Raw genomic sequence first — 19660 nt, forward strand, 5'->3', positions numbered from 1 at the left:
CTCACAGTGATCCAACCTCCTGTTCCCAGATGCTGCCGTTAATGGTGTGTATCACCATAGCAGGTCGCCTCTTAGGGAGTGTGTTATTGTATGTGTGTACCATACACATAGACTTATAAAGGTAATATATGCACTTTGTAAAACATTTCAATCCTGCAGACACATGTGATGCAGAGAGAAATGATGACCAGGGACTAGGAGCACCCCTCTGTTACCTCCGAGCTAGGAAAGGCCACTGTTTCCCTTTCGTTCTGTGGACAGAACATCACTTGTGCTGCATTTTCATCGATGATTTAATGTAAAGTAGCTTGAGTCTTGTTCTGGAGCTCAACTTTTTCTTGTGCATAATTAAGTGTATTTAAAATGATTTAAAATAAATTATGAGTCATACCTCAGCCTTTCTTTACCAGTGAAATGAAATGTGATGTGTCAAACTTGAGTTAAATCCATAATCTCCTTGGATGTGCTTTTGACTTGCTTGGAAGGCAGGCAGGCAGGCAACTGGGAGGCAGCTTGCTGCGCCATATTGACATTCAACCATGAGAAGGACAGAGCAGGGAGCTGATGTCAACGTGTTCTTCCCAAACTCAATAAAGCTGTCCTGAAAGGGCAAGAAATGGCCATCAGACCCTCCACTCCCCCTAAGACTAGGCCAGGCTTCCACACAGGGCTGTTTTAAAGTAAAAATATAATCCTAGATCTTAGGTTTTGAAGACAAAAATTCACACACCAGTTAAGGGGTTTATCTGATGAAAAAAAGGAATGAAATATAATAGCTGAGTTTTCCTCCTCGTGAAAATCACTGAATACGTTGCACAGAGTGTCGTCATAAGCATCAGAAGTGACCTTGGCTCTCAGTTTGCTTTCCCAAAGCGTTGCCAGAGAGGTTTTTCTTGAGGATGACTGCAGCAGTTTTAAATGTCAGATCTTGGGAAAATGTGTCCCTTCTACCTCCCATTCATGCTTGTTCACTTTTTGCCCAGGGTGGTAGATACGAGTCACAGAGAGAAGTATAATGTCACTGTGACACCACACCTGGTCGACCCCGATTCCACCTGGGACACAACCTCAGAACAGCCACAACCCAACCGCACCCATGGCCTTCCCAGGATAGGAAGGGTCACTCGGTCCACACAGTTGGCAACGAAACATGCAGTAAAACAAGGAAAGGTGGGGCTTCTTTGGGACTCTGCCCTGGACATCACTTCTTCATGGGAAGTACGCCTAAGACAAACACTTTACCAACCAAACCTTGAATTTATCTACTCCTAACAGCAGACATCAACACGGGTAATATATGAATCCTTTGGAAACAAGGAAAAGTGTAAGAAATCCATAAGAGGGGTCAGAAACACCTTGACTGTTATGATAAGTGTTTTGTCTCTGCCTTATCTGCCACGCGTCAATCAAAGAAGAAAAAAAAGCCAATTCTAGGAAAAATTAAGGGAATAAGAATTATTTCACGAGGCAGTTCCTATCTATGTTGAGCATAACTCAGTTTGAACTTTATATTGGCTTCCCATCCATGGCCTAAATGCTTTCACAGAGCAGCCTGCCAGAGGCCGTTAGGACACTGCCCTCACAAAAGGAGAAGCAGCAAGCACTTCTGATCCACCAGTTGGCGTCCGCACCCATTCGCATCACTCAGCATTTGGCAAGCTTTTTTATCCTGAGCTCTGGTCAGTTCCCTTCAGCAGACCATCTGGAGAACAACCTGAAGGTATCATGGTTAAAAAAAAAAAAAGGGACGCTGTCTGATGCCGGGTGGGATGTGCAGTGCGGCTGAGGAGAGTGTGCCTCAGTGCTGTCAGAGCGCTGCATCTTATTTGGGAAATGAGACAAAAATCTCTCCACGATCAGCCACTCCATGTGACATCCCAACCCACACTCTGCTACTGACATTTTATCTCCCACTGAACAGCCTGGCTGGTGTAACATTTTCAGGATTCTTAATTTATGTCTTGCAGGATCTAAAATCAGAAGGCAGGGATTTTAAGAAAATCAGCAGTGTTGACAAGCACCTTTAGACTTCAAAAAGCTGCTACACCTGATGCTGCTAGACACTAGGAAGCCTCTTCCAAAACATGTCCAGAGATAGGAGGGAGATGGGAGCTCTCCTAAACCATTCACTTTTCTTACTCCAGATCAACCTAGGAAAAACCTGTCCTTACACCCAGTATTTGCTAGCAAGCTGCCTCCTCCTCCTCCTCCTCCTCTTCCTCCTCCTCCTCTTCCTCCTCTGCTTCTTCTCCTCCTCCTCCTCTGCTTCTCCTCCTCCTCTTCCTCCTCCTCCTCTTCTTCTCCTTCTCCTCCTCCTCCTCCGCTTCTTCTCCTTCTCCTCCTCTGCTTCTCCTTCTCCTCCTCTGCTTCTCCTCCTCCTCCTCTGCTTCTCCTTCTCCTCCTCTGCTTCTTCTCCTCCTCCTCCTCTGCTTCTCCTCCTCTTCTTCCTCCTCCTCCTCTGCTTCTCCTTCTCTTCTTCCTCCTCCTCCTCTGCTTCTCCTTCTCCTCCTCTGCTTCTCCTCTTTCTCCTCCTCCTCTTCCTCCTTCTTCCTCTTCCTCTTCCTCTTCTTAAAAATGCCAACATTTGATTAGTTTAAAATGATTTAGAGCAGTGTTTCTCAACCTGTGGACCCGTGAGCCACTTGGGGGTCACATATCAGATACCCTGCATATCAAATATTTACATTTCAATTCGTAACATTAGCAAAATCACAGTTATAAATTAGCAATGAAAATAATTTTGTGGTTCAGGGTCACCATAGCACGAGGAACTGTATTAAAGGGTCCGCAGCATTAGGAAGGTTAAGAACCACTGAATTAGAATAACCAAGATCGGACTGGAGAGATGGCTCAGCAGTTAAGAGCACTGACTGCTCTTCCAGAGGCCCTGAGTTCAATTCCCAGCAACCACATGGTGGCTCACAACCATCTGTAATGGGATCCGATGCCCTCTTCTGGTGTGTCCAAAGACAGCTACAGTGTACTCATATACAAGAAATAAATAAATAAATCTAAAAAAAAAAGATCTGTGTTAATTAACTGTGTTAATTAGGCTTCTTATCTATAGTCAAGCTCTGTGGAAAACTGAAAGGATAAAGCAGCTAAGGCCATGAGCTTACCATAAGCTTTATAATTTCCTGAATGGTTGACTCTCTGACTAGGAGCAAAGGAGACAAGGTAACGATGGCTACTCCTCCACTAAAGAGGTAAAGAGGTTCCAAATTAGGTTTAAATTAGGCTCAATTCTTTCAGTTGTGGAGAAACTAGAACTCAAACAGAAATTTCGATTTTTCTTTTTCTTCTCTTTTTTACATTATCCCATGCCTTTGTAAAGGCACCATCTTGGCTAGAATTATGTCAACTTGACACACTAACTAGTATTATCTGAAAGGAGGAAACCTCAACTGAGAAAATGCACAGAATTGAGAAACTTCCACAAAAATCTGACTGTAAGGCATTTCTTATATTTTTGGTTGTAGCCTTTAACGGCTGAGTCATCTCTCCAGCCTTGTAAGGCATTTTCTTAACTAATGATTGATGTGGGAAGACCCAGCCATTATGGGTAGTACTACCCCTGGGCTGGTGGTCCTGGGTTCTATAAGGAAGCAAGCTGAGCAAGCCAGGGAAAGCAATTCAGTAAGCCATGCCCCTCCATGGCCTCTGCATCAGCTCCTGCTTCCTGACCTGCTTGAGTTCCTTCCCTGACTTCCTTTGGTGATGAACAGCAATGTGGAAGTGTAAGCTGCATAAACCCTCCCCTCCCCAACTTGCTCCCCCTCCCCAACCCCCCCCCCAGCTGAAGACCGAACCCAGGGCCTTGCGCTTACTAGGCAAGCGCTCTACCACTGAGCTAAATCCCCAACTCCCCCAACTTGCTTTTTGGTCATGGCGTTTGGTTGCAGCAACAGAATAACTCAGACTGGACAGTAACCTTGGATTACTTATCATTAGAAGAAGCTGGAATCTTTGCTGTCCAGGGTATTAGAGGTGCTGAATTTATAAAGATCACATCTTTGCTCAGGAGTGCACAGTTTTGACTCTTTTTTTTCTTAGAATGGATTTATATCTATTTATCTGTACTCTTGAGCCTGGTGACTAACTCTGCCACTAATTGCTGGCCTCAGCAATTACTTCATTTTTCTGGGCCTCATTATCCTGTGCTGTAAAACAGAGATGGTCTAGAGTAGTGGGGGTTCAATACATTTAGAGAAAATACTACATCAAGCTTAGCATTAGCTATTTATTACCAATTTACATTTAAAATACAGTGTATGCAAACCTATCAGGTGTGCGCAGAAACCTCTGGTTAAATGATAGGACTAAAAACTTGTCTCTGGAGCGTAAGAAACCAGCACACTCCTTTTATGTAGCTTTTGCCTCAGAGTGGAAGTTTAAGCCCCACCGCGTGGCGCTGAGTACTACTATAACCAGGAAGCTGTAACTGAGCTGCATCATTCAAGCAGAAGGTAGAGATTTCACAAGTGTTCCAAGTCACCTCCCCTGCAGGCATTTATCTCAAAGAACAGAGGCCAGGGAGAGATGAGCAACCAATTCCCATAAATGAATGCAGAAGACAGTGATCTCACTCTCAAAAGAAGCAAGATGCACACACAGGTGCTTTATGTTTTGATTAAGTGTACGCCTTCTGCGCAAAGCCTACAGGTTCCTCCCCTACCCTTTCTCCCTCTCCCTTTCCTTCCCTCCCTACTTCCCTTCCTCTCTCCCTCTTTCTTCTCTCTTCCTCTCTCCCTTCCTGCTCTCCCTCCTTCTCCTCTCTCTCCTCTTTCTCCCCTCTCACTCTTCTCCTTCTTTCCCTTCTCTCCTCTCTTCCTCTCACCATCTCCTCCCTCCCTCCCTCTCCTCTCTTCTCTTTTCTCACCTTTCCTCTTCTCTCTCCTAGATCACTCTTCTCCTTTCTGGTCACTTTTCCAGGCATTAAGACAGAATTTCGCTTACAAGTAATGTACTCACTGCCGGCTCCAAAAAGCTGCTCTTGACTTAATTGAGGTGAAATTCCTAACAACCCTAGGAACTTAAGACCCCTCAACAGATACTAATAACCCTCAAATGGGGCGGGACCTGGACCTGACGAGACCCCGCCTACGTGCCGGGCCCCGCCCCCAGTTCCAGGCCCCGCCCAGAACGCTCTGGGCGAGTGGCGCTCTCAGCCGCCCTCTTTGTCCAAAGGACGCTTGCGCATCTGTCATAGCGTCTTGGTACTGCCCACATACAAATGAGCAGCACAAAGAAGCCTGAGTTTTCGGAAAGCCTCAGCACAGCTTCTTTCCATGTCTTTTAGAGCTTTTTACGTCCCTAAGTCTTGAGAGAGCGCGGTTTGTTTCCCTGACGTTGCTTAAGTGGGTATACTTTGGGTCAGGCGCTATCTAGACAGTCCTCATCTTGGATCTGGGTCCTTGCGCCGAGCTTTGGGTGGGCCAAAGGGGAAGCCGGGTCCTTTTCTAGGGCGGTCGCACAGGCAGCGGCAGTGCGAAGCTGGCTTCAGCCAACATGTACTACAAGTTTAGCAGTTTCACGCAGAAGTTGGCTAGTGCTTGGGCTTCGGAAGCCTATACTCCGCAGGTACGGGTGTGCCGCGTCGCCTTGAGCGAGAGAACGGCGGCCCGAGGCAGGCAGTCGCGACGTCCGAGCCGGGAGGGGTTTCTGCCGGCCTATGGGTCCGGCTTACTCGCGTCTCCTGGAATCCTTTCACGCAGGCTTGGAGCAGTCGCCGAGGTTTCTCTGTGTGTACGGCACCCTAGGCAAGGTTTGCATGGCACAAAACATAGGTCTGATACCTTGCGGGGGTCAAGGTGACCCTTGGGGTGGCTGCTTATTTAAGATGGATTTCCCGTAGAGTCTGTGGTGCGCAGGAGACTTAACTGAATTTGAGTTTCCGCTCTCTCTCCTTGAGGTGGCCTTTGTGACTTCCCTACGTTACTACTCCTGTCACTTCTCAGAAAGCAGCTTCACCAGCTACCAAATGGAAGACTGAGGAGGGCGGGATTGAGAAGCTTGCTCATAAGGCATGGATTTTTTTTTCCTATACTGAGGAGAGCATGGGGAGTGACAGCCAACAACGTTTAAGCTTTCGCTAATTTTAAAGTAGCAGACGGTGACCGTGACCACTGGGCGATCTGACATTTATCCAGACAGATCCTACTGATGACGCTTCCATCTCCAGCCTCAGTGTTGTGAAAATGTGGTATTTTAGAGGTCCATTCATACTGGGTTAGTACTAAATTTAGCAGCCTTGATCTAGTGACCTTGACGGCTACTTTTTTTTTTGTGAGCAAAAGCATTTTCTGGTTCAGGGCAGTATTAATTTGGGTTAAATGCTATGTGTCGAGTGAGCGGGGTTTTTTTGGCAGATGGTTGGTGCCGGATAAATGATATATATATTCTCCAGAAGCTGAATCATTGCTCTGAGTGGATCGAGAAGCCTTGCTGGAACACGAAGCTGAAAAGCCTTAGCTAGAATAGTGACTCGTATGGGCTGTAACAGAGACTGGTTATTGCCTCATGTCTACCCTTACAGGACACATCTTAAGGGAGAGTGTTTAAGTAGGATTTCAATCCAAGATTAGATGTACTTTCAGGATAATGGAGGCCAAGAAGGACTGAGTTTGAATTTTATGGGAGGCTGAAGAGGAAAAGTCTTAAGTGTTTTTAGGTGTTCAGTTTTTGGTGATATGATGTATCTGGTAGCTGCTGAGTTTTATGAATGTGGTGTTTAGCAGACATGGCTGGTAGGCGGCTCTTTGCTGATGGAGAGATCATTCTGGAAGTACATAAATTAAAAAAAAAGAGAGACGATTGTTCCATTACAGAAATGTGAAAGGGAATGAGGAAAATTCACTCAGAACAGTCCAGGGTTAGAAGGGAAGCTAATGTGGTATCTGGAAAGCCCAGTGTAATGAGTTGTAAGGAAAGGATTGCCAGTATTGTCTGATTTCTTGACAGAAGACGTAGGGAAATGGCTGTTTCCATTGTACCTTCTGTAGTGCATACGTATATGAGTGTTTTGTCTTCATGCCGTCTGGTCTGCAGAAGCCAGAGGAGGTTCCAGATCTCCTGGAACTGGAATTACAGCCAGTTGGGAGTCATGTGGGTGCAGGGTATTAAACTTGGGTCCTCCCTAAAGAGCAGCCCGTGCTCTTAACTGCTTCACCATTTCTCTAGTCCTGTAGATTGTTTTTAGTAGAGCTGAAGCAAAGTCTAAGCTTTGTTGTTTAGAAGGAGAAAGTAAAAATCTGACTAAATGACGACATGAAATTGATATTCAGAGCAGGAATTGCCTAATGATGCCCTTGATATAGACAGGACATCCAGGGTGGGGTGTGTTTGGCTCCCCTTGAATTAGATTTCACCCTAGTATTAGAATTTCTAAGTTACTCAAAAACATTTATTTATATGGTTGTAGGGATTGAGTCCAAGACTTCATAAATGCTAGACACGTGCTTTCTCACTGAGCTCCATCTCCAGCTCATTTAAACTTTGCTTAGGCGGTGTGGAAAGAAGCAAGGTTAGGTGGACGTTTATAAATTGTAGATTTGGGCTGGCTCCACGGTCCCTATAGACTTGTGTCCACAGATAGCACTGGGGGAACCAGGAACGTTAAAACTGTCAGGCTCTCAACAAAGGGGACTTACACCATTTACATCCAGAAAGCTGGGACTGGATCTATTCAGTGACCTGGTGACCTTTTGCTATCTGTAGGTCTGTGCTTCACCCTGAACCCCACAGGATATTACGCCTACCCCAGATTTCCGAGCACTGTTTCTCAGTCAGTAGAACCCATTAGTATGGAAGGGTTCCTGTGTACTTGCAGAAGAGCTGACTTGCTTATTCCAGACCCTTCCTCCCTAGACCCTTATTCTGAGCACTGTTTCCCGCAGCATAGATACTTTGCTAAAGAAATGCACTTTGCAAATGCGTGTCTTAGTTTGGGTGTCTTCATTTGAGAGTGTCTTGGCTAGGTGTTCATTGCAAAAGGCCATGACAAAAAACAACTCTGGGAGGAAAGGGTTTATTTTGTCTTAGCAGCTCTACCGATCACTGCGCGAGGTAGGGACTGAAGAGGAAGCCATAGTGGAGCACGACTTATTACTTTTTGACAATTGATTTATCTCTTAAGCTTGTTGTGATAATTGTCAAGAGAAAAGTTTTGCCCATAGTTGTTCTGTGTTCATTAAATATGTCAAAAATAAACTGCTCAGGGTCAGACCCTAGAAGTTGAACCAGATTTCTCTTGCCTCGTGAGAATCACTCCTCTGCCTGCTCTAGCATTTTCAGGGTCACGCTCATCCCCTCTCCTCCGTGCTCTGACCTCATAATTAGTAGTGTTTTGTCTTCCTTCCTTGGACACAGTGCACTGTACAATGAAAATGTTCATGACATCCAGTACATAAAGTGAGTAGGTAGCATGGATTAAATAACCAAATATGGAAATGCTTCCTCTGCAACAGTAGCACATTTGTAAATCAACTTCATGGCAACTAATGACTCAAGGAATGCTTGATGGTGGCTGATTGAAAAGCATTCGTCTTTTTTTGTGACATGTGCCACAAGTAAATTGAGGAGCATGAGAAGGTACTTGACATATTAGTCAGTTGGGAAAAGCAAATCAAGGCGGTAGTGAAATACTTCATGTCTGCCAGAGCACCTATGATCAAAAGACAGACAATAGCCTGTGGAGATGAAGATGTAGGGAAACCAGAAGCCTGCTATGGTGTTGGAGAGAATTTAAAATGGGGTAGCCACCCTGGAAGGTACTTTGGTAGTGTCTTGGCTAGGGTGTTTATTGCTGTGATAAAGACCATCACCAAAAGCAACTTGGGGAGGAGAGAGTTTATTTTGTCTCCAGTTACTCTCCATTGTTGGCAGTAAAATTAATAAGATGGTTTCTTTTAAACCCGCACTAGAGTCAGTACCGTAGGGCCACATGACATCTATTAGATATTTACATCTCACTCAGCAAAGCGTCTCACCCACTCAGCCCCAATCCATATCACACTGCCAATGGGTACTCTCTGAGCCTGGCAACATCTCTCTACCCATCTAGTTCCCAAGGCAGGTTGCCACCATGCCAGATATACACATCCAATTCCGTGGTGGCTCAGTGTGTCCAGCCACCACACACTCACTTGAACTCAATTAAATTGCCACATAAAAGAACGCACAACACAATAACCTCTGATCCAATTGATAATAGATAATTGCCCACCTAGAAATACAAATCCCTGTACACATCCATCCCTTAAAGAATATTCATAACAACCTTTAAATGTGCAGAGAGGAACTTAACATCATCCTCCATGTTCTCTTGGCTGCTCCTCCCCCTCACTCCAGTCTCCTCCTAAAGCTTTTCTCCCGCCCATCCTTCCCTCTCATCCAATGACAGGCCTCATTCTCTCCTATACCTGCCTTCACCTGCATAATGACATCATCCTGCACTCCATGACTAAGTGAAGTCAGAGTAGGATCTGAAGCAGAGGCCGTAGAGAAGCACTGCTTCCTAGCTTGCTCCTCTTGGCTTGCTCAGCCTGCTTATAGCACTGAGGAACACCGACCCAGGAGTGGTACCGCCCACAGGCCAATGTAAGGGGGCATTTTCTTTTCTTTTTTTTTTTTTTTAATTTTTTTTTTTTATTGAGTATTTCTTATATACATTTCAAGTGTTATTCCCTTTCCCGGTTTCCGGGCAAACATCCCCCTCCCCCCTCCCCTTCCTTATAGGTGTTCCCCTCCCAACCCTCCCCCCATTGCCGCCCTCCCCCCATAGTCTAGTTCACTGGGGGTTCAGTCTTAGCAGGACCCAGGGCTTCCCCTTCCACTGGTGCTCTTACTAGGATATTCATTGCTACCTATGGGGTCAGAGTCCAGGGTCAGTCCATGTATAGTCTTTAGGTAGTGGCTTAGTCCCTGGAAGCTCTGGTTGCTTGACATTGTTGTACTTTTGGGGTCTCGAGCCCCTTCAAGCTCTTCCAGTTCTTTCTCTGATTCCTTCAACAGGGGACCTATTCTCAGTTCAGTGGTTTGCTGCTGGCATTCGCCTCTGTATTTGCTGTATTCTGGCTGTCTCTCTCAGGAGAGATCTACATCCGGCTCCTGTCGGTCTGCACTTCTTTGCTTCATCCATCTTGTCTAATTGGGTGGCTGTATATATATGGGCCACATGTGGGACAGGCTCTGAATGGGTGTTCCTTCAGTCTCTGTTTTAATCTTTGCCTCTCCCTTCCCTGCCAAGGGTATTCTTTTTCCTCATTTAAAGAAGGAGTGAAGGGGCTGGGGATTTAGCTCAGTGGTAGAGCGCTTACCTAGGAAGCGCAAGGCCCTGGGTTCGGTCCCCAGCTCCGAAAAAAAAGAGCCAAAAAAATAAATAAATAAAGGAGGAGTGAAGCATTCACATTTTGATCATCCATCTTGAGTTTCGTTTGTTCTAGGGATCTAGGGTAATTCAAGCATTTGGGCTAATAGCCACTTATCAATGAGTGCATACCATGTATGTCTTTCTGTGATTGGGTTAGCTCACTCAGGATGATATTTTCCAGTTCCAACCATTTGCCTACGAATTTCATAAACTCGTTGTTTTTGATAGCTGAGTAATATTCCATTGTGTAGATGTACCACATTTTCTGCATCCATTCCTCTGTTGAAGGGCATCTGGGTTCTTTCCAGTTTCTGGCTATTATAAATAAGGCTGCGATGAACATAGTGGAGCACGTGTCTCTTTTATATGTTGAGGCATCTTTTGGGTATATGCCCAAGAGAGGTATAGCTGGATCCTCAGGCAATTCAATGTCCAATTTTCTGAGGAACCTCCAGACTGATTTCCAGAATGGTTTTACCAGTCTGCAATCCCACCAACAATGGAGGAGTGTTCCTCTTTCTCCACATCCTCGCCAGCATCTGCTGTCACCTGAGTTTTTGATCTTAGCCATTCTCACTGGTGTGAGGTGAAATCTCAGGGTTGTTTTGATTTGCATTTCCCTTATGACTAAAGATGTTGAACATTTCTTTAGGTGTTTCTCAGCCATTCGGCATTCCTCAGCTGTGAATTCTTTGTTTAGCTCTGAACCCCATTTTTTAATAGGGTTATTTGTTTCCCTGCGGTCTAACTTCTTGAGTTCTTTGTATATTTTGGATATAAGGCCTCTATCTGTTGTAGGATTGGTAAAGATCTTTTCCCAATCTGTTGGTTGCCGTTTTGTCCTAACCACAGTGTCCTTTGCCTTACAGAAGCTTTGCAGTTTTATGAGATCCCATTTGTCGATTCTTGATCTTAGAGCATAAGCCATTGGTGTTTTGTTCAGGAAATTTTTTCCAGTGCCCATGTGTTCCAGATGCTTTCCTAGTTTTTCTTCTATTAGTTTGAGTGTGTCTGGTTTGATGTGGAGGTCCTTGATCCACTTGGACTTAAGCTTTGTACAGGGTGATAAGGATGGATCGATCTGCATTCTTCTACATGTTGCCCTCCAGTTGAACCAGCACCATTTGCTGAAAATGCTATCTTTTTTCCATTGGATGGTTTTGGCTCCTTTGTCAAAAATCAAGTGACCATAGGTGTGTGGGTTCATTTCTGGGTCTTCAATTCTATTCCATTGGTCTATCTGTCTGTCTCTGTACCAATACCATGCAGTTTTTATCACTATTGCTCTGTAATACTGCTTGAGTTCAGGGATAGTGATTCCCCCTGAAGTCCTTTTATTGTTGAGGATAGCTTTAGCTATCCTGGGTTTTTTGTTATTCCAGATGAATTTGCAAATTGTTCTGTCTAACTCTTTGAAGAATTGGATTGGTATTTTGATGGGGATTGCATTGAATCTGTAGATTGCTTTTGGTAAAATGGCCATTTTTACTATATTAATCCTAGGGGGCATTTTCTTAATTGAGAGTCCCACTTTCCTGATGATTCTAGCTTGTGTCCAGTTAGCAGTTTCTTAAAAGAGAAATACAGTTTTATTCTGTGACCCAGCCATTCTAAAGACACTAGAATGATGTCCAGCTGTGGGGAACTGAGGGACAAGAGGAGTGGAGGAGACACTGAGTTTGACTGTGGAGGGGAGTCATGAAAGAAAGGCCTATGATAAAATAAGTAAATTTTGTAGGGAGTAAATAGGATATTGGATGCAGAAAGTTGGGGTAGCGCCATCTTAGTGATGCATGGCACGCTGAGCATGCAGAAGGAGTATTCATGATGATGTGGGACTGGGAGGGAGCAGCACTCTCCATTCAGCCGGGTCCTGAGAAGTTGATAGTGAATTTGAGGCATTGGAGTATGAGCTAGCAGAGAGACATGGTGAGGGTGTCTAGCTTCACTTAGAAATGACTTTCGTCACTGAAGATTTAATCTGGTTTTCAGTCATAAATCAGAGGTGAGGAGATTGATAGGTTAACATTTAAAAACTTTAACATTATATGTTCTTTACGAGAGTTTTACCTGCATGGGTGTATGTACACCACATGCGTGTCCCATGTCCACAGGAGTCAGGAGGCGTGGGATCCTCTGGAGCTGGAGTTGAGGATGGTTGTGAGCCACCGCGTGAGCCCTCAGCAAGAGCAGATATTAACAGAGCCTTGACCCTAGCCCCAGGGAAACACTTCCTGTCTATACCTTCCTTAGACCTCAGAGGCAGAGATGCTGAGCCAGTCAGCTCTAAGAGGAAAATCTGGATTACTTTTGTCTTTAAACATTTCAACTGGAGGCTGGAGAGATGGCCAGCCCATTAATTAACACCTACTGCTTTTTCGGGGTTCCTAAGTTTGATTGCCAATATCCCAGCCTATTGGCCTTCAACCTGTAACTCCAGCCTCAAGGGATCTGAGCCTCTCCGCCGGTCTCCTCGGACGCACCTGCATTTACATGTACACAGATGTGCCACCCCTCCCCCCATAAACACATACAGTACATAGAATTTAAAAATTAACCTTTTTTTTTTAAATTTTTAAGCACTGCCAAACCTGTTCACGCTGCATGTAATAAACATATTGTTTCTTTAAAAATTGAACTCAGTGTCCTGGTGCAGCATGGGAGGTAGAAGCAGGAGGAGCAGGAGCTCAAGCTCCTCCTTAGCTGCAGAGGAAGTCTAGGCCAGCCTGAGCTTCCCAAGACCCTATCCCAAAGAAAACAAAATGTACAGTTAGGAGCAGTGAGAGGTTGGAGGCGTGGCCGGAGGGGTGGCCGGGGGTCGTTGTTTAGCATTCTTGTGGCCCTGCCTTCAATCTCTGGGAGACCTTCCTTCCCTACTTGTTAGCAATTAAACAATTCGAATTTAAGTGTTGTGAACTGTTTAGAGGTAGGGACTATGTACAGAATCAGCATTAAAAAGTATAGCCTAGGGCTGGAGAGATGGCTCAGTGCATAAGAGCACTGACTGCTCTTCCAGAGGTCCTGAGTTCAATTCCCAGCAACCACATGGTGGCTCGAAACCATCTGTAATGAGATCTGATGCCCTCTTCTGGTGTGTCTGAAGACAGCGACAGTGTACTCACTCACATACATTAAATAAGTAAGTAAGTAAGTAAGTAAGTAAGTAAGTATAGCCTATCGATTAATTTCCCCTTGCCACAGGAGGGAGGCTCTGCTGGCAAGTGCCAGTTAGTAGTCTACTGTGGTGAAGCTGCAGGCTGGCGGTGCAGTCACCTGTCTGGCAGGTGTGTAGGGAATGCGCTGTCTATCAGCTGCTTATGATTAGTGACCAAAACATGACCAGCATCCTGCATCTGTGGGGCTTCCTTTGCATAAGGAGACAGTAAATAAAGGAGTGTAGCATGTTTGCTGGTGGTTAATGCTGTGGAGAAAACAAGGTGTGAGAGTGGGATAGCTTGTTTTCAGGGTCAGGAGGAGGACATGCAGTTTTCACAAAAGTAGAGCAGGTGTGATGCTATAATTTTATCTCTCAGGAAGCAGATGTAACAGGATCAGGAGTTCAAGACCAGCCTGGGCTGCAAGTGAGTTAAAGGCCAGCTCAGGATACATGGACCTGTTGTGAGCCACCATGGCAGAAACCAAAAAAGGTATTTTTGAAAGTTTCCCTAAAGCGGCAATGTCAGGTGCTGGGAAGTACAGCTGGCAGTTTGGGAGGTGCGGGGGTTTAAGGAGAAGGAAGGAAGGGGCTGAAATAGGGGAGTACAGAGAAGGGTGCCCATGTAGCACCACGAAGCTCTAAAGCTGTTATAAGAACTTCAGTTTGGTTTTTGTTTGTTTGTTTTGCTCTTTTGAGACCAGGTTTCTCTGTAGCTCTGGCTTTCCTGGAACTCAGTGTGTAGACCAGACTGACTTGGACCTTAGATCTGCCTGCCTCTACATGGGACACCGCCTCCAGGTCTAGAACTTGGGGTTTCGTTCTGTAAAATAGGCATGTGGGGGAGCTTGAGTCTCCAGAGTGATAGTGCCTGAAAACATTGGCTGTTGGCTATACAATGGGTGGGTGATTTACCGTGTTACAGGAAGGTGAAGGACCATGCCTGTTCTTCATTGAGGGCCAACAGGCTGCACTGTGAATGGACAATGCCCTGAAAACAGCTGAGCCTCATTGGGGAAAATGCAAAATTCATAATTGATGGGATAAGATACTGAAATAAGGAGGCTGGAGAGATGGCTCAGCGGTTAAGAGCACTGACTGCTCTTCCAGAGGTCCTGAGTTCAAATTCCAGCAACCACATGGTGGCTCACAACCATCAGTATGCCCTCTTCTGGTGTGTCAGCAATAGCCTACTCATACATAAACAAATCTTTAAAAAAAATAATGAAATAAGACAATTTTAAAAGTGTGTTCTGAATCTCTATAGTTTATGGAATTATTAAAAGCTGTTGAGGTAGCTGCTGCTTTTGCACGTCCTTCTGAGGTAAAGTAGGTGACCGTCATACCAGCTGAGTGATTACCTTAGACGGGCCAGTTCCAAACCAGCCAGCCTTATTTCAGAACCTTATTTTTTGGTCTTGGTTTTGGATCCCATTAATCCTCATGCTTAGTTGATGAGCACGTCCATGTTCAGGGTAAGTCTTTTAAATCTAACGAGTAAGGTTTAAGAGGCCTCTGGAGGGGCTGGGGATTTAGCTCAGTGGTAGAGCGCTTACCTAGGAAGCGCAAGGCCCTGGGTTCTGTCCCCAGCTCCGAAAAAAAGAACAAAAAAAAAAAAAAAAAAAAAAAAGAGGCCTCTGGGGTCTGCACAAGATGAGTTAAGGGTCCTACAGAGAGCCTGTCCTTTCAAAAGTTTCCAGGGCTCTGCCCTTACAGAGTGAGACCAGCCTGGTAATTGTAATTCATTTTTATCCAACCTCCCTCCTCTCTTTATGTTGATCTTTTAAATATCTAATCTCTAGATCTTGTCAGTTACAAATTTGAGAAATAAAGACTAGCAGTCTAGACTTCAGACTTATTTCAGACCTCACATTGTCCTCACTTTTAGAATCCCTAGTTGGAATCTAAAGGGACACTTTTACTGGCTTGTAAGCCTCAACCTTCAGCTTTAGTGTGCAGTGTTGCTGTGCAGAACTGTGTGCAGAAGTTACTTTACAGCTTTGTGCCCTTAGAGAAAAAGCAAAACTGTCCCCTTTGGGTTTGGGTGGTTTGTGTCTGTGGTGCTGGCTGCATGTGCTCGGCAGGGACTTTGGCAGGAGCTGCATCCTCAACCTGCCCTTCGATTCTTAGAAAAGAGCAAGAGGGCAGCCCTTAACCCCAGCACTCAGGCAGGGCAGGTGCATCTTCCCGAGTTCAAGGCTGACCTGTTCTCTAGAGCTTCCTGGTCATTGGAGGCTACGCGGTAAGACCCTGTCTGAAATAACTGCCATGCAGGTCACCCATTTAAAGTATCTAGGTCAGTAGTGTGGCGGTGTGTACCTATAGCCCAGCCGACTAGGAGGTGAAGCCAAGAGGTGAAGGCCAACCTGAGCTCCCAGCAGCCTCCCAGGTGCATCTCGACGACAGCCTCATATAATACACTAGCTGTCTTCAGACACACCAGAAGAGGGCATCAGATCCCATCACAGAGGGTTGTGAGCCACCATGTGGGTGCTGGGAATTGAACTTAGGACCTCTGGAGGAACAATCAGTTCTCTTAACCAGCCATCTCTCCAGCCCCCTTAAGGTTTCTTTTTATAGGTTTGAGGCCAATTTGGTTTATACATTACATTCCAAGGCACTGTCCAAACATAAAAAAGGTTTATTATGTTTTAACTGTGTATGTCTGTGTGGCATGTACACCTGTGTTTGGGTACCCGTATGTCTTAGTTAGGGTCTTATTGCTGTGAATAGACACCATGACCAATATAAGTTTTATAAAGGACAACGTTTAATTGGGGCTGGCTTACAGGTTCAGAGGTTCAGTTCATTATCAGCATGGCGGGAGGAGCCGAGTTCTAAATCTTCACCCAAAGGAAGCCAGGAACAGACTGAGCGTCCTCAGGCAGCTAGGAGGAGGGTCTCCTAGCCCATACCCCACAGTGACACACTGCCTCCAAGGCCACACCTTCTACTAGTGCCACTCCCTGGGCCAAGCATATGCAGACAATCACACCATGCAGTCAAGAGCTATTGGGTCCCCAGAAGCTAGAGTTTCAGGTGGTTGCTAGCCATGCCTTGCGGGTGCTGAGAACTGAACTTGTGTCCTCTGCAACAGCTACTCTTTAATAGCCGAGCCTTCTCTCCAGCCCCCAGAGCTAACTTTAGAACAGTTGCATAACTTCAAGAAGAAAGCTGTCCTCCTCATCCAGCACCTTCTTACACTCCTGTGCTAAACAGCAGTGCTCTGCCTCTGTGCTGCACTGCTGTTAATGGAATCATGGAATATGTAGTCCTTGGGTTTTCAAGACAGGGTTTCTTGGTGTAGTCTTGGCTGTCCTCAAATTCGCTCTGTAGACCAGGCTGGCCTCAATCTCAGAAATCTTCCAGCCTCTGCCTCCTGAGTGCTTGAATTAAAGGTGTGTGTCACTACCACCAGTATAGTTTGCACCAGGAATCTATCTGCCCATTTCCACTCTGCCTCCCAGTGTTGAGATCAGAAGCTGATGCTGCCATCCCCAGCCTCTTACATGGTGCTGGGGAGTGAGCTCAGGCCTCCTTACATGCATGGGCTCTTTACTGACTTACCCAGACAGAGGAGGGGACATCAGGGTCTTATAGACATGGAACGTACTTCTTGAAGCTCACATGGGGCCTTTCTTGTCCTTCCCATCTCACTGGTAGAGTTTGTTTTGGAAGGCTGCTAGGAGTATTTGTCAGAGGGTTGAGAACACGCAAAGACCCATAATGCAAGTGACAGAGACCCTGCCCGTTCTGGCCCTTGTACCATTAGTGCTGCCTCCAGAAATAGCTCAGCTGCACAGACATACTCATGGCCTCTGTTGCTCTTTGTGTCTGTCCTGCAGGGTTTTAAGCCGGTTTCCAGAGAAGCACCGCCTATCATATTTGCCACACCGACCAAACTGACCTCCAGTGTGACAGCATATGACTATGCTGGGAAGAATAAAGTTCCAGAGCTACAGAGATTCTTCCAGGTGACTGAGGTCGGGGCAGAGAGCTGGGACACATGGACCTGTGTGCGTTGGGGTGGAAGGTTTAGAAAAACTGAGTTACTTTACCGTTGTTTTCTCCCCAGCCTCCTTTTCTTTAAGTAGAGCTCTTTACTTCAGTTTGGCCCATTGACTAATAATGGAACATCTGTACAGGTCAATATGCCCATTTCAGGGGCGTGGCTAATGATCTCATTGCCACTCACACGAGGATTTTCAGACCACTCGTGCACTGTGCTTCTTCATAATCTCTGAGAGAACTCAGGGGCGGGTGTAATGACACTGAATCAGCCAGTACCTATTAATGATTGCCACACATGCGGTGACGACTTCAAAAAATTTCTGTGTGTGTGTGTCTATCTGTCTGTCTGTTCATGCAGAGATGAGTTATAAGTGGTTGTAGGAACTAACTTGAAAGCAGCAATGGCTTGTAACTGCTGAGCTGTTTTGGCAGCCAGTTTTCTTCTGTGTGTGGCTTTCTTGGTGCTACAGTTCACTGTACAATTGGTGGAAGTCAGGAAGCCTTCTTAGGTAGGTCATCAACAGAGAGAAGCCAGAATTGACACTTGAATATGATTAATCTATTTAGAGGTAATCGAGACCCTAATGACCTGAGTGTCAAGTGCTGGGGAGTGGCAGAGCTGTCCTTACAGGGCTGTCTCCCCACAAGAATGTGTCCCGGTTCAGGTCCATCCTGAACTGCATGAGCACGTCCATGTTCAGGGTAAGTCTTTTAAATCTAACGAGTAAGGTTTAAGAGGCCTCTGGGGTCTGCACAAGATGAGTTAAGGGTCCTACAGAGAGCCTAATCCTTTCAAAAGTTTCCAGGACTCTTCCTTGCAGAGCGAGACTGTAGTAAAGGCCTTAGGAACATGGACTTGGCTCATTGGTTGCCTCAGACTTGGCTGTAGAGAATGATGCAGACTTAAAGTCGTGCGCCGCGTTGGTGAGGAAGTGTGCCCGTGTTCTGCCACACTGATGCATCCCAGTCCCCGCTATATTATGTTTGTGGAGTAGTTTTCATGATGGACAAGATTTTCTTCTCCAGTTTGTAGTAAAATCTGTTCCTACTAGGCAACTCATTGTCCCTTCTTGCCTTGCAGAAGGCTGACGGTGTGCCCATCCACCTGAAACGAGGCCTTCCGGACCAAATGCTTTACCGGACCACCATGGCTCTCACAGTGGGAGGGACCATCTACTGCCTGATCGCCCTCTACATGGCCTCGAAGCCCAAAAACAAATGAATTTGCCTGTGGAGGACTGGTTTACTTTGTGACACAAACCCTTTGAATTCTCGAGTTTCATTTTTTCCCCCCTTGGATAGTCTCCTTAACATTTTGCAAACAAAGGAAAAGATAAGAATACACTGGTTTGTTTATGGCGTGCAGATGGCCTGTCAGATGTCAGCTTGTTTTACAGTTAGAACTATTGTTTAAGGAAATGACACCAAGCCATCGCTGAGCCATCGTGCTCCTGGTCTCCCACGAGATTCTGGGTGAAAGTTGTTCACAAACTCACTCATGGCCAGCAGTGCTCAGGGCCTCCGGGACTCGGGGGGTGTCTGAGTGTGAAGCAGAGAAGCCTTTTGGGTGTAGGTGTGATTGAGGAAGGAGACCAAAGCCAGGGCACAGGTGGGTGACATGAGGGCTTGAGTTAGCCACCCGGGGGGTTGCTCCACCTTGCAGAAAAATGCTAGTAGAAATTATTTGCAGTCTGCCTCTAATTGTTGGGCAGTTTGTTTCAAAGGGTTGTTTGCCTCTCCCAGACCTTAGGGAAGTGTGTCTTTGTTTCATCATGGGAAAGAACACCTGTCAGTGTTGCACTTTAGACAGCTGTACCAGTAATTCTCCTTTAATCATGCTGCGGCTTGACGTTATGATTTACTTGACTGCGGAATAAATACATGAGCAAAGACTTTTGGCTTTTTTTTTTTTTCAAGCCAGTGTCTTCTCTGTTTTTTTTTTTTTTTTTTTTTTTTTAAAGATTTATTTTATTTATTATATATATAAGTACACTGTAGCTGTCTTCAGATACACCAGAAGGGGGCATCAAATCTCTTTACAGATGGTTGTGAGCCACCATGTGGTTGCTGGGAATTGAACTCATGACCTTTGGAAGAGCAGTCGGGTGCTCTTAACCGCTGAGCCA

At 45.6% G+C, this 19660-nt stretch overlaps 1 protein-coding gene and 1 long non-coding RNA gene across 10 annotated transcripts; one reads left to right on the top strand and one right to left on the bottom strand.

The window, feature by feature from the left end:
- Positions 1–279: 279 nt before the first annotated feature.
- Positions 280–5373, bottom strand: LOC134479098 (uncharacterized). The gene is made up of 2 exons (XR_010052175.1): positions 4880–5373; positions 280–601 (listed from the first exon to the last, which is right to left on the bottom strand). It is a non-coding gene; the product is annotated as an uncharacterized LOC134479098 (long non-coding RNA).
- On the top strand, positions 5203–19426 carry Cox7a2l (cytochrome c oxidase subunit 7A2 like). 9 transcript variants are annotated; one of them, NR_174178.1, is made up of 5 exons: positions 5203–5357; positions 13386–13508; positions 13903–14016; positions 17369–17497; positions 18616–19426. NR_174178.1 is itself a non-coding variant. In NM_001106704.2 (3 exons), exons 1-3 carry the CDS (start codon positions 5672–5674, stop codon positions 18754–18756), a joined length of 363 nt encoding a protein of 120 aa, NP_001100174.1. In that variant the 5' UTR covers positions 5424–5671; the 3' UTR covers positions 18757–19426. The 9 variants fall into 9 exon arrangements, 4 of the variants coding, with proteins under 4 accessions (NP_001100174.1, NP_001386267.1, NP_001386269.1 ...); NR_174177.1 differs by lacking the exon at positions 5203–5357 and adding an exon at positions 5424–5580; NR_174180.1 differs by lacking the exons at positions 5203–5357; positions 13903–14016 and adding an exon at positions 5424–5580.
- Positions 19427–19660: the final 234 nt, after the last annotated feature.

Source organism: Rattus norvegicus, chromosome 6 (assembly GCF_036323735.1).
Source record: "Rattus norvegicus strain BN/NHsdMcwi chromosome 6, GRCr8, whole genome shotgun sequence".
Lineage (NCBI taxonomy): Eukaryota > Metazoa > Chordata > Mammalia > Rodentia > Muridae > Rattus > Rattus norvegicus.